General features: G+C 34.0%; 1 protein-coding gene across 1 annotated transcript; it reads right to left on the bottom strand.

Annotated features, from left to right (window-relative positions):
* Nucleotides 1-8,939: 8,939 nt before the first annotated feature.
* On the bottom strand, nt 8,940-13,342 carry LOC108319265 (protein KINESIN LIGHT CHAIN-RELATED 1). Its single transcript, XM_017550338.2, has 3 exons — nt 12,337-13,342; nt 9,577-10,485; nt 8,940-9,270 (listed from the first exon to the last, which is right to left on the bottom strand). The coding sequence occupies exons 1-3, from the start codon at nt 12,873-12,875 to the stop codon at nt 9,033-9,035; spliced, it is 1,686 nt and encodes a 561-aa protein (XP_017405827.1). The 5' UTR covers nt 12,876-13,342; the 3' UTR covers nt 8,940-9,032.
* Nucleotides 13,343-13,948: the final 606 nt, after the last annotated feature.

The following is a 13,948-nucleotide window of genomic DNA, read 5'->3' as shown; positions in this document are numbered from 1 at the left end:
AAAAGATTGAATTTGGAAGAAGCTTAAGATCAAACAGTCATGAGGGAAGTGTTGATTGAGGTTGCAGTAGTCTATTTCAACTATATCACGAGTCCAATTAAGGAATTCAAGAACTATATCATGAGTGATTTATTACACTAACTTTGTTAGACAACCAAAAAATTATATTAAACTTGGTTAGATAACTTTAAATATAGACTTATATATGATAATTGAAGATTAAGAAGTAACTACTAATAGTTTAAGAGATATTATATCTTAAATAGTAATTGAATAAAATTATTGTAGAGTATAATCATTAAGTCGGATACAAATCCAACCATCACTCGTTATTCAAATAGTTTAGTGAGCCATCAGTTTATTGTAGTTTGTGAGAAATTACAGCTTAAATAGTAATTGAATAAAGTTGGGTTAAATATGTTTTTAGTTCCTAAATTATTGGTCGTTTCTGGTTTTCGTCCCTCTTTCAAAATAAGGTACAATTTGGTTCTTATTCTTTTCAAAACTTTGGTTTTAGTCCTCGAAAACTAACATCGTTAAAAATGTGCTGATGTGTCTAACGTCTCTGTCCACGTGTAATTGCTTTTATGTTGACGTGTGTTAAGTCATCTGGGGATGGAACTGATTCCTCTTTAATCTGGAATGAAATTGGTACTCAAAATCAGTTACAATTCGTGTTGGTGTTGCTGTTCTTTCTTTGGGTTTGGTTTGTGGTTCATCTATGCGTGCATTTTCGTGGTTCATGTGTTCGTTCTTTGCGTTTGGTTCGTGAAAGAAAGGGATTTATTTATGGTTCGTTGAGGTGGTTCGTTGAAGAAAAAAGGTGATTTTGTGTGGTTCGTTGAGCAAGGTAATTTTTTAGTTTAAGTTTAATTTGTTTTCTCTGTGATTCGTTGAACAAGAAAAGCAATTGTGTGTGTAATGGGCATTCCGCTGTGCATTGTCAGTCTAATGTGGGTAGTTTTCATTTGACCTTGTAGGAAAAATGGTTTTTGACGTGTGTTTGTATCATATGGGGAAGTTCATGAAGAACAAGGGTCTAGAATATGTGGGAGGAGAGATATATGTTATTAGGGGAATCGATCCCGACATGTGGTCATACTTTGAAGTGGTGGGATTTGTTAGAGAATTCAAGTACTGTGGAGAGTTCAAACTTTGGTGGAAGGGTTCGAAACAAAAGGCAATGAACAACCTCAGACCACTAACAGATGACAGAGAAGCCATTTTGTTGGCTAACTTTGCAAATAAGGAGGAAGTTGAAATCTATGTTCAACATGGCCAACCCAGTCAGGTAGAGGAAATTACTTTTCTTACATTTGGTCAGGAGGCAGAGGAAGTAAGAGTACAGGAGATGGAGGAAGAGGTTGTTATGGATGAAGAAGATATTGGTGGGGTGGAGAGAAATGTTGAAGTACAAGACTTGGTAGTAGATGACGAAGAGGAAGAGGGGAAGTAACTCATGGCTTTACCATGGATAAATTTGTTGTTGATTTAAGTAATCACACATGTACTTGTTACTTGTGGGATTTGGTAGGAATACCATGTAGACATGTTGTTGCTGCCATTAATTACAAATCAGAAAACCCAGAACATTATGTTCATCGTTACTATAAGAAAGATGCCTATAGAACTTGTTATGCACCAATTATAAGTCCTATCAATGGACAACAATTTTGGCCTACATCTGACTCTCCACAACTACTACCTCCCATTTACAAAACACCTCCTGGGAGGCCAAAAAAATTAAGAAGACGAGAAGCTGATGAATATGTCAGCCATGGAAAATTGTCAAAGACCAATATTGCTATAAGATGTAGCACTTGCAATGCATATGGACACAATGTAAGAACGTGTAAAAAGAGCCAGAAAAGCAAGGTAAATCTTCTTGGTAATGTTATTTACAAATTCATTTATTTACAACTATTTGTTATCTAACTATCTTACTCCTTTCATAGGACAAAAGGGGGGCTTCTACATCAACACCTGGATCTGCATCAAGAAGGGCTGCATCTGCTGAAAGGGGGGCATCTGCATCAATTGCAAGGGGGGCTACATCATTTGCTGGAAGGGGGGCATTTGCATCTGCATCACAAGCTGGAAGGAGATCAGCCAGAGATGCAGGGGCTGGGGCTGCATCAACATCACAAGTTGGAGGATCTGCAACTATGCGTGAAGGGGGAAGAAGAGCATCCTCAAGAGTGGCTGGACAAATTGTAGGGTCTCAAGCAAGTTGTAATTGAAGGATGTAATTTCAGACAAATTGTAGTGGTTGTAGGCTCTCAAGCAAGTTGTAATTAAAGTTGTGGCTGTAGTGGACCACTTTTTTGTCTTGTAGTGACTGTAACCCTTTAAAGTATGCTGGGACCACTATTTGTACGACTTCTTTATTAATCAATATGGACCACTTTGCTTTGCTTTTACTTATGTTGTAACTGGTTAAGCTGGTGTCTGCTAAAGTGTGCTTCATTATGTTCCTTTTAGTGTCTTTATACATTTTAAACTGGTTTTTCATACTGCTAAATTGGTTTAAAAATTTGAGGTTTCTGGTTTTTCATACAATTTGGTGGCAGTTTCTAGTATTAGTCCCTCTGCTAGCTGCTGGAACAAGCTACAATTTGATGGCAGTTTCTGGTTTTAGTCCCTCTGCTGGCTGCTGGAACAAGCTACAATTTGGTGGTAGTTTCTGATTTCTGCAAATTTGCCATTCCAAACCACCACTTTTGGTGCTAAAGAGCAACTCATACAGTGATATTTTCATCTGGAAGCTTTTAGCCTCTGCTGACAGTTAGTACATGTCAAATTTGGTAAAACAAAGTTGCTCAAATCATCACATTAACATTCCAAACTCGTTTCTGCAAAATTGACATTTAAACCCCCAAATTTTGAACACTTTTTTTGATAAGTTGCAAAATTTGGTGATTTTGTGCTTCTATTATGTCACACTTTTTTTGAACATTAGCTTGGATTTTGTCACACTATTTTTTGAACATCTTAAATTGGTAGTCAAAGCTTGCTTTACAAACAAGAGCACAGTCTGCATTGTAAAATTGGTAGTCAAAGCTGCTAATATTTCCAAAGTATATAACACAAATGCACATAACACAACCATCAGGGCACAATTGAACTGAACTTCCACATTTTATTCAATTTAAAACTTGCTTGTACATCCACAACACAACCTATCTAATTACAATTTACCTTCAACACAAACAGAATACAAAACATAGCTGTTAATGCCCATGACAATACAAAAAACACCAACATCATTTTGAAATTTTTTCTCTCTTCCTCTAATTTCTTCTTCAACTTGTCCTTCTTCTTCCTTAGATCCAACACAACATTTTCAATACACACTTCAACTTCTTCACTCTTCCTTTGTAAGCTTCCTTCCATTTTGAAATCTCCTTCATCAACCCATTCAAAGAAGTTACAGCTTGAATTACTCTGCAAATGAAAATTACAAATCACCAATACAATCTTCAACACAATAAATAAAGCTTTTATTCTCACTTACTGCCCAATTTCTACATCTATAAAATAGTCTCCCTTTGTTCTTCAATGTAGTTGCCTTCAACAACAACAATCTTTCCCCACAACCACACTTTTTTGAAGCTAAGTGAGAGGATCCACATTTTTGGGACATTCCAGAACCTATGCTCCTTGGTGTGCAACCTCCTCTATCACCTTTCATTTCCCTTCAAAAGTGATTAAGAAAGAAACTCAAGTTCAAAACCAAAACCCTTCAACAAAACCCTATATCCCCAAATCCATCCATCATTTTAAACCAAAACAAAGACGAATATGAACTTCTGTGGCCAACTCCACAATGCCCAACAAGGTGATATCCAAGCTTGAACCTTCTTTCCACCTCGTCTTTGCTCAAATCCTTCAGACAACACTTTGCAATGAAACTAATAAACCAAACTTTACCAATGTTGGATTAACTTTGCATTTTAACTGTAAAAACACGTGGACAGAGACGTTAGAACACGTGGACAGAGACATTAGACACATCAGCACATTTTTAACGGTGTTAGTTTTCGAGGACTAAAACTAAAGTTTTGAAAAGAATGAGGACCAAATTGTACCTTATTTTGAAAGAGGGACGAAAACCAGAAATGACCAATAGTTTAGGGACTAAAAACATATTTAACCCAATAAAGTTATTATATGGTATAATCGTTTGGTTAGTCACTGGACAATCAGCCATAATTTGAATCCGTAAGTTTGGTTGGATACCAAACAAATCATGAATTAAATCAAATATATTAACTTTAATATGAATTAATTTAAGAATAAATAATTCTCTATAATGCACTGTGATTAAGTTAATATTAATAAAAAAACTCATTCTAAAAGGTTTGATTCGTCAATTTAATCCTTGGGTGTTGCTTCCTCCACCATCACCTCTTGCTCCCTCCACCTTTTCATTCTTGTTTTATCCCTTCCTCCACCTTCTTATTCCTGTTTTACCCTTCAGTACCATTTTATTTTTAGGATTAATATTTTTTAACTTCTATCTACTCCAATCTCCTACATGAATGTGATGGTCTCGTTTATGCTTAACCAACAAGCATTTGTTATTGATAGTTATGCTGTTTCTTTCTCTCTTCGATCTCATCACCCAAACAACACAACCATTTTAATGATGGACCCATGTTTCTATGTTTCATTTTCTTCCGTCTCTTTATGTTTTTTATGCTTCTTTCCATTGTTGTATCTTTTGAACTTTCTGATTGTTTATCTTACCCACACCAACGTACGAAGAGTTATGCAATCTCACATAAAAAATGTTGATACATGAGGAAGAAATATATGTCGCAATGTGTTAGAAAAAATATTGTGGAGGATAGTTAATTTTATAAAAAGGTTGAAACATTTTATATAATCATTTAAATAAAAAATTAAAATATTGAAATTTTAAAACTTTAAGAGAGGAATTTGATCATTTAAATTTGGAAAATTTTAAATTATAATTAAGTAGTAAGAATTTTGAACTTTTGAAATTTTTTTAATTAATTCATGTATACATTGTTCATTTTTTATTACATTATCGTTTTGAAATTGAGATACAAATACTTTAACACATTTTACTAATAATAATGAATATTTCTCTCATGTTAAAAATCAACTGTGGTTAATTTCTAGATTTATTTTGCAATCATTTTTTTTTACCAACATTAATGATATATGTTTCCATTTATGTCATTTAGAATTTTTTATCAATGTCAACAAAATTATTTTTTTATGATGTTAGTCATAAAATATTTATAAACACCTCGCATCACTGCACCACGAAAAATCACACCACCGCACCACGAAACCAAACAGATATAGAGAAATGAATATGAAGAAGAACCAAACGAATATGGAGAAGAGAAGTAATAATTGGGAGATGAGAAGAAACGGATCTGGTGAGAGTTAGAGGGTGTGAGAATCTGGAAAGAAAGAAAGTGAGACTTGGGATAGTGGGGAGGGGGGTTGTGTAGTGAAAATGGGTGAGTAAAAATAGGTAGAAATTTAGGGTTTCAAAATAAAATAAATAAATAGGGTTAAAAGTAAAAAAGACTACTTTTGTAATTAAAAAAAAAATTGTAAAAGAAGGCGGAGGGAACAAGGAGTGGTGGTGGAGGAAGCAACACCCTTAGTCCTTTAACATGGTTTGGTCCTCATCCATATGGGTTGAGGCCAAAAAAATCTATAAGACCAAAAAACCTGCATAAAAAAAGCTCACAAAACTAAAATATCTACAAAAATCCAAAATATCTACAAAAAGCATGTGATCAAGAGTTTTTTTTAGAAAAAATATTTATTTTAAATACAAAAAAATTTAATTAACTTTTAATTTGTTACAAATCTAAATGCTTTTAATTTGTCAATTAATTATATACAAACATTTTAATCAAACTAAATAGATTTTATAAAAAATTTCAATAAATTTAATTGTTTATTTATATAGAAAAAGTACATAATACATTTAATGTTACTACTCTAGTTTTAATCAACCACATTTAATGTTATCATCTATTATTATTATTAAAATAAAAATTCATGTTAATATAAATATAAAGGTCTGTGATAGTTACAACATAGGTCAACTCGTAATCCTTTTAATTTGAAATAAACATTTTCCTTCTATCCTGTAATTTTTAATAGGGTTAAATATGTTTTTCGTCCCTTAAGTATCACACGATTTTGGTTTTAGTTCATACTCGAAACTTTGATGGTTTTTAGTCCTCGTAGTTTTGAAACTATTAGTATTAGTCCTTAAAAATGGACAGCGTTAAGTTTTAATAGATGTGGCAAACGGCGATGTCCAGCTGCGCTCTGCACTCTCTGCCACGTTTCTCACGCTGTGCCACATTTCTGAGATTGAAAGTGTCCTCCATTCACCACCCTCTTCTCCTCCTCTCCTCCACTACTGCGACCTTCCCTTTCAACTTCGTTCTCGCGCAAGCCGCCGCCACCAACGCAAGCCGCCTCCAATCGTGACAGAACTAATACAACAACCCTAAATCGCGCTCCAGAGAAGAAACCCATCCAACAATTCACAGCACCAATTTAAAAATATAATTTATATATTAAAAATTGTATTTATCGTAATGTACAATGGTTCTTAAAATCTGGAGATGTTAAATAGATGACATCAGAAATTGATTGGAGGGTTTACCAAAAGGGGAAAACATTGTCTGAACCTGCATAAACAAGGCAACCTAGTTAGGGTTCAAGGATTGAAGTGACCGGAATTTGAAGCATAAAACTGGTGATTCACGTGTTTCAGATTTATGAAGTATTGGACTTGTTAGTGACAGTAACAATTGAATAATCAGCAATGGCGAAAGCAGTGATCGGAGAAGAAACCCGACTCAAATTGGCGGAGGATCGCCTCAGCCAATCCGCACTTCCATCGGAGGCACATTCTCCAATGCCATCTTTGTCACACTCTCACTCTCCCAAATATCTATCTAACTAACTACCACCTCTTATTTTACTTTCAGGTGGGTCTTCTAATCGGCAAGTTCAGCTCCGCTTTGGGCCGCGCCTTCATCTTTGATTTGGTTCCCACCCCACTTCTACCACAATCACTCAGTATTTCGACGCACTCAAGGTGTTGGTTTCAACCCTTTCTTTTATCTTCCTAAAATGAAGCATTCAAGGTAAGCACTGTGTTGGAAGGTATTGGAGTGAGAGAGGACAATCGAGAGACTAACGTGAATCAAGCCCAATAGCTTCGCATCGTGTACCCAGCAGGAACGACCCACTAAACAGTGCTGCTGGAGGGCGTGGAGGGTGAGGGGCAGAAACAGGAAGCTTCTGGGTCGCCGTAGAGTTCAACTTGGAAAATGAAACAATTAACGTGGCACGACAGCTGACATCAAACCTGTCCTTGCCGTTTGCCACATCAACTAAAATTTAACGTCATCCATTTTTAAGGACTAATACTAAGAGTTTCAAAACTACGAGGACTAAAAACCATTAAAGTTTTGAGTAAGGACTAAAACCAAAATCGTGTGATACTTAAGGGACGAAAAACATATTTAACCCTTTTTAAAATGGAGTCAGCAGAACCATTCGTGGATTTAACCTATACAATTTTAATTTTTTGTCATATATTTTAATTTGTATAAATTATTAATTTATTTATATTTTGGTTTTAATAATTTGTATTCATTATATTATTAATGCCTAAGTTATCATTAATGAGACAGAGTCATTCGTGGATTTAACCTATAAAATTTTATTTTTTTCATATATTTTAATTTGTAAAATTATTGATTTATTTATATTTTGCTTTTAATAATTTGTATTCGTTAGATTATTAAGATAAATATTAAAATATATACTTTAAAGTATATAAGATATTGTTTTTAAAAGTTAATTAAAATTTTATAGTAAAACTAAAGTTATCTGATCCAAATCCATCTAAATCTACTTGAGAAGAAGCTTTAAAGGTTGGGTTTTTTAGCTTCACTTAACGGGTTTCCTAAAATGAGATTTTTTTTTAAAATAGGTCATGACTAACTCATGAATCATGGATCAATTGACATCTTTATATTTGAAATAAAGAGATAAGTTACATGCATTTAATAAGTATCAAACGTTAACTTAACTTTGACAATTAAAATATTTGCACAGTTAAATCAACCATCCAACATAGCATTTTGACTTCTAAACAACACAACCAGATTATTAACCTGAACCTCGTTACCGAAACATTTATAAATTGTTTATTTCCATCATTCAATTTTGTTTAAGTAACTAATACACTAAATATATTTTTTTTCCTTCAATATATTATTCTTAGATTTAGGATTCAATGACATCTATATTTATATTTGAAAACCATGGAACTGATTTTCTAAACTTACTAGAGTATTTATATTATAAGTGTTTGCGACTTGGGATTTTCTTATTTATGTGATTTTATTCAATTTTAGTTTAATATAAAATTTACATAAATTTAGCCAATATTTTTTATTTAGTTGGAATAAGCTTTTTCTGGTTTTTTTATTATTATAAAAATGTTAAACGTCACAGTTAAAATGTTGTCAAATAAATAAATATTATAATCTCTTTTAATAATTATTGTCAGGTTTATAGTTTCAAACTTTTTAACATTATAAATAAATCAAATAACCACATAGTTAAATTTCATAATTGTTATTATATTTTAATAAATGTAAATACTATAAAGATAGATTCTACGCCTATAAAAGTAATTGTTTTTCAACTTTTTTTATCATATGCAAGACGAGCAATTGAATCATGATATTCTCTCTTGATATCTACTGTTACTTAAAAATACTTCTATTTACCCCTTCCATCTATTCATAATCATGTTAGTTCACACATATTACCACTATTTGATATATTAATGCCTTTTTCAACTACTTTAACAGTCATTTCCAATGAACTAATCTTATAAAAATTAAATGCTATTAACAAAACATTAACTCTTTTCACTTTAAACAAGAGTAGCAGATGAAACAAAATAAGAAAATAAAACAAAAATGACTGTTTATATTTGGTGTTTAAGTTCTCAAGCCAAAAGCAGCCCATCTCTTTTTTCCTTCCTTCTTCATCTTTAAGGAATTGGAATCTATAAGGTTTTCAAGAGATTTTTTTCCCTTTCTATTCCGAACTCTTCCTGATTCTTTCAAAAGCTCAAATAATCGCTTCTTTTCATCATCAACATCTGGATTAGCAGTTCCAAGTTTTTCTTCTCTCATCTTTAGTATGTATTCCAATATCTCAATGGCATCTTCAACTCTGTGAACAACAATATTAAAAAATCAAGAAACAATCATCTCAACATTATATCCTAATACTTCATGGATAACAAAATGATATGCACAATCACCAAGCTTCATTTTTAAGTCAAATTATGAAGAGGGGACCACTCATTTCTCTCATCACATGGCAAGAAAGAGTAGTCTCAGCATAATGAATGTTAATGATGATATTCTATGGTGCAGAGGAAGATGATAGTCCAAGTATTGGCAAGACACAGCAAAGGGAGGGAAAACCAAAGAAAAGGGACACATAATGATGTATATAGAAACAAAAGATGTTTACCTCCCCAAGGCATCATAAGTTGCTGCAAGATTGCTATACACTCCAAGAGTGTCAGAATGATATGTACCACACTCCCTCTCCAATATCGTTCTTGCTTCTTCAAAATGTTTGGCAGCATCCCCTATTTTATACAGTTGCACACATGCCAGCCCCATCTGGTTCAGTACAATTCCAAAAAAGGTAGACTTTTTCTCCCCACTTGCTCTCAGCTTGGTGATGGCATTCTCAAAAGACTTCCATGCCTCCATGTACCTCCCAACCATGTAGAACATTACTCCCATTTGAGCTTCTATTCCTGCCACTGTCCTATACTGTCCAGGGATATCCTGCAACAATTTCACTGCCTTCTGCAGCAGCTTCAATGCCTCCTCAGGCTCATTTAGAGCTTCATAGATGCCAGAGATTTCAGTCAACCCACTTGCAATCTCCCCAGCCGTTGTTCCTACCACGGGCTTACTGTATATTCTCAAGGCATTTTCGCAATATGATTTTGACTCCCTTAATTTTCCCGTCCTGTAGTAAAGCTCTGCAAGGCGAATGAAGACTAACGCCACAGAACTGTGGCTTTCACCTTTGGTGGATTTGAACACTGTTAGTGCTTTCTGATAGGCGAAAACAGCCTCATCAAAACGACAGAGTGACATGTAAATATCTCCAATGCTAACATCAATTGCTGCAACCTCATTTTCTTGTGCATTGGCGATCATTGACATGCTAGCTAGGACAAGGTGCTCCAGAGCTGGTTCATAGTCTCCCTTGGCCTCACATATAAGGGCCATTAGACGCCTGTCGGTTGCTTCTGTAAGAGAAGCAGGAGAGCAATGCTCCCTGTGAATTTCTAGGGTCTTCTTGCAGAACTTCTCTGCTTGCTCAAATTGCATGGCTTGGACATGAGCTTCAGCTAAGTACCTGCCCTTCATGGAAATCAATTATTTTAGGAAATTTTCAGCACCACAAAGTGTTCTAATCCTATTAATCAGACATGATATTGACAATATATAAGCATAAACAGTAGCAAATCAATGGTATAGCCAATTTCTCCATTCTCTTACGTCCATCACAGCACAGAAAGAACACACTATTTCTTCCACAGAGTTTCACTTAGAAAATAGATGATATGACAAGGGTTTCACCAAAATAGTGGTATAATTTAAGGTGCTGTCAGAGTGCTAAGTAAAATGGTTAAAAAATTATGTCATTTACTGTAAAACTCACATTTTCATTGAAATCATAATTCACAATAAAGCAGTTCAATTTATTCATCCCAACAGTGTAATAAAAAAAGAAGATTAAACGTATCCAAAAAACATTCTCCTTGCTTATACTGCCTCTTGTGAATTTAAAGCTATCCATTCACTTTTAATAACCAGCTGCTCAGAAGATGGCTAATAGTACATGTCAAAGGATGCAGCATTCTCTTCAAGTACAACAGAAAGGAGCTTTTTGTATATGCCGAAAAAAAAGAGAGAAATGATGCCTTCACAACTTTTTCAAATACAACCCTTTTATAATAATAATAATAAATAAAATAATAATAATAATAATAATCGTTATCAACTAAAAATACTTTGAGAAGTAATTAAGTTGTGGACTGATTGTATAACTAATATTGGTTGTCAATGTATCAGTAAAAAAAACATTTTGTTATATAGTGAAAGAATAAGGGTAAGCATGATTTTCTTCTGGCCTTTTAACATCCCAACACTCAAATTCACATAAAAAAAAAACTTTTGTTTTAATTATTTGGTTTTCCAAAGTGTTTTAAACACAAAAAAATAAAAATGAGACAACTGAGAGATGTTTTCTCATTATGGTCCTAACTCAAGAAATGCTGGTAATCTGGAATGTACTAAATGTAGTGAAACATAAGCTTGGTGGAAGTGTTTGTTTTCTTTATTTTTCTTTCTGAAACCAAAATGAGCCTTTGAAAGTAGATATCAAACGCGTACTATAGTATGAGAGGGACTATCATAGCTTAGTTCCAAGAAGGTTCAGCCAATTCATCAGTTGCTTGTAGTTTAGGAAAATGCTTAGATTCTGAAACTGACATCCCCAGATTCACAGTAGATTCCAAGGCCATTATGGCCAACAGCTACATGCTTATCAACATAGGGTCCAGCACATTAGTGATTCATAATTTGACATTTTAAATAGTACAAAATTGGCAGTGATGCAGTTTGTCACTGCAACTGTGATGCCCACAAGATAAAGGCTATAAATGATTTATACCAACAAAGTAATATTTTAAGAGATAACAACAAACCCACTGCTCTATTTTTCCACACAGCAAGGCCCCATTCGTCAGTAATTCTCTAAGAAAATTTGACAGCAGATAACAAAAAGTTGAAAAGGAAAGAAAATAAAGCTAGGAATAAATTAGAAATAAAAATGATTCATTTAAAAAAACTGTGACAAAATAATGGAAATAATTTTTCTTTTTAAAGAATAATATTTAAAATTGATTATATTAAATCTGAACTTTCTTTTAGTTCTACTGAATCAAAGAACCAGTATACTAATTCAGTATAAGAGAGAGCATTACTTGGGAGAAAGTGCTAACTACACAGTATTCTTGTCTAATCACAGATATTTCTATATAATAAATTTATTAACTTGTAAAAGTCATTGTTTAAAATAATATAGACGATGGATTTTTAACAGTTGAGATTATAATTTTTTATATATTGGTCAAGCACAATGGTAAAAAGACATGTGGGTCATAGCAATAAAATGGATAAGGTGATAATAGTGTTACTTTACCTACAAGTTTCAGCTATTCTCGGGTCGGACTCACCCAGAACATCCATTTGGATCTTCAAACCCGACTCGTAACACGAAATGGCCCTATCCAACTGCCCAATCATGGAATACGTATCACCAAGTTGCATGTACCCGGAGAACTGAGCCATGGCATGACCCGACTCGTTTTCCCCTTCCAGCAACAAAATGGACCTTTCCAAAGCCTCAACCGCCTCATCCAACCGCCCCAAACTGCTGTGTATCGCAGCAACCACGTGGAGACACGTGGCAAGCTCCAGGCCCGGGCCCGCACATCGCTCGAAGGACTTGGAGGCTCGAATGGCGAAATCCAGGGCCTTCACCGGGCTCTCACCGGACGCTATTGTTTCTCGGGCCATCTTCAGAAGGAAAGGGCCCAGATCCGGATTGTCCAAGGAGGACTCTTCTACTACCAGCGTCTTCTTCACGGTTCGGTTCAGCGGTGGGGTCCGCCTCTCACCGCCGTCTGCCTGTGGCGCGGTGCGGAGGTAATCCGCGAAGGGCTGCATTTGAGGTGGCATGGGAAAGATTGAATGAAGGATTGCCCAGAAATCAAAATTGAAACTTTTGTGGGGAATTTGAATGGGCAGTGTTGTATTTGTGGGTTTGGGATTGTGGGTGGAGATGAAAGGAGGGAAGCTTCATGATTTGTGTTTAGATTTGGAAAAGAGAAAGAAAAATTATTAGGGTTGTTGTGAAAATTGGGGAGTGATAAATAGAGAGAAAAGTGGAAATAGATTAGGGGTGGTAGTGGTGGAAGGTTGCTTGGAAGAGACGCGTGATGATGGGGGAATTGGCATACCTTAATTTGAGGACAAGCTTGACGAGGAAGAAAGGGAAGAACAGAGAAATGAAGTCCATGATTACAAACAGAGCAGTGTTTGAATTGAAACAGAGAGAAATTTATGTTATTGAAACTGCCTATCTGCAGCAATGGCTTCTTTGTGTATTGCTTAATGCACGCAAGTATACATGGTGGTATTTGTTCTTAAATTAAGAATGAAGAGGACTTTTGTGACATTGCATTTAACATTTTGTTTTGTTTATAGGTATAAAAATTTCTGTTAAATTTAGAAAGAAAAATTATGTTGCAGCTGAAAATAGGAAAATATTCAAAAGGATAAATTATGTTTTAAATAAATTAATAATAAATTAGTGTTTTAAAGAGTTTGAAGGAAATATTTTAAATCGTGTTCATATATTTATTATTTCTTTAGAAATGTTTCGTAACTTAATTTAAAATAAGAATAAAAGGTATGTTATTTGAATAAATGGTAAAAGAATTCTTAACTAATCATAGAAAAGTATGTCAAATGCACTGCAAAAATTATTAAAATATGTAATTCAAATGTTAAAAAGTATACTCAATTTTATTTTACAATTTATAACATGTGAAATATTGGATTAAGTTTTTGGAAAAAATATGAGAAATAAACAGGAGTCTATTTCTTCCTCTTGTTCTCCAGGTTCCATGTATTTATGAGGTTTGTGTTGTCCTTTCTTATTTAGTTTCTAATCCATCATTTTAGTTTTTTTTAATTTTATTTTATTCTTCATAATTTTAGTCTAAAATTTTAAAAGATTTGTATTTTTT

This window comes from Vigna angularis, chromosome 9 (assembly GCF_016808095.1).
Source record: "Vigna angularis cultivar LongXiaoDou No.4 chromosome 9, ASM1680809v1, whole genome shotgun sequence".
Lineage (NCBI taxonomy): Eukaryota > Viridiplantae > Streptophyta > Magnoliopsida > Fabales > Fabaceae > Vigna > Vigna angularis.
This window is presented reverse-complemented; position numbering and strand designations above follow the sequence as displayed.

Bases quoted from the DNA above. Each gene is read 5' to 3' on its own strand.
- LOC108319265 (XM_017550338.2), bottom strand. From the start codon at position 12,875: ATGCCACCTCAAATGCAGCCCTTCGCGGATTACCTCCGCACCGCGCCA. The intron at 10,486-12,336 runs GTAAAGTAACAC...CATGAAGGGCAG, and splicing joins AGAATAGCTGAAACTTGTAG to GTACTTAGCTGAAGCTCATG. The intron at 9,271-9,576 runs GTAAACATCTTT...TGTTGTTCACAG, and splicing joins ACTTATGATGCCTTGGGGAG to AGTTGAAGATGCCATTGAGA.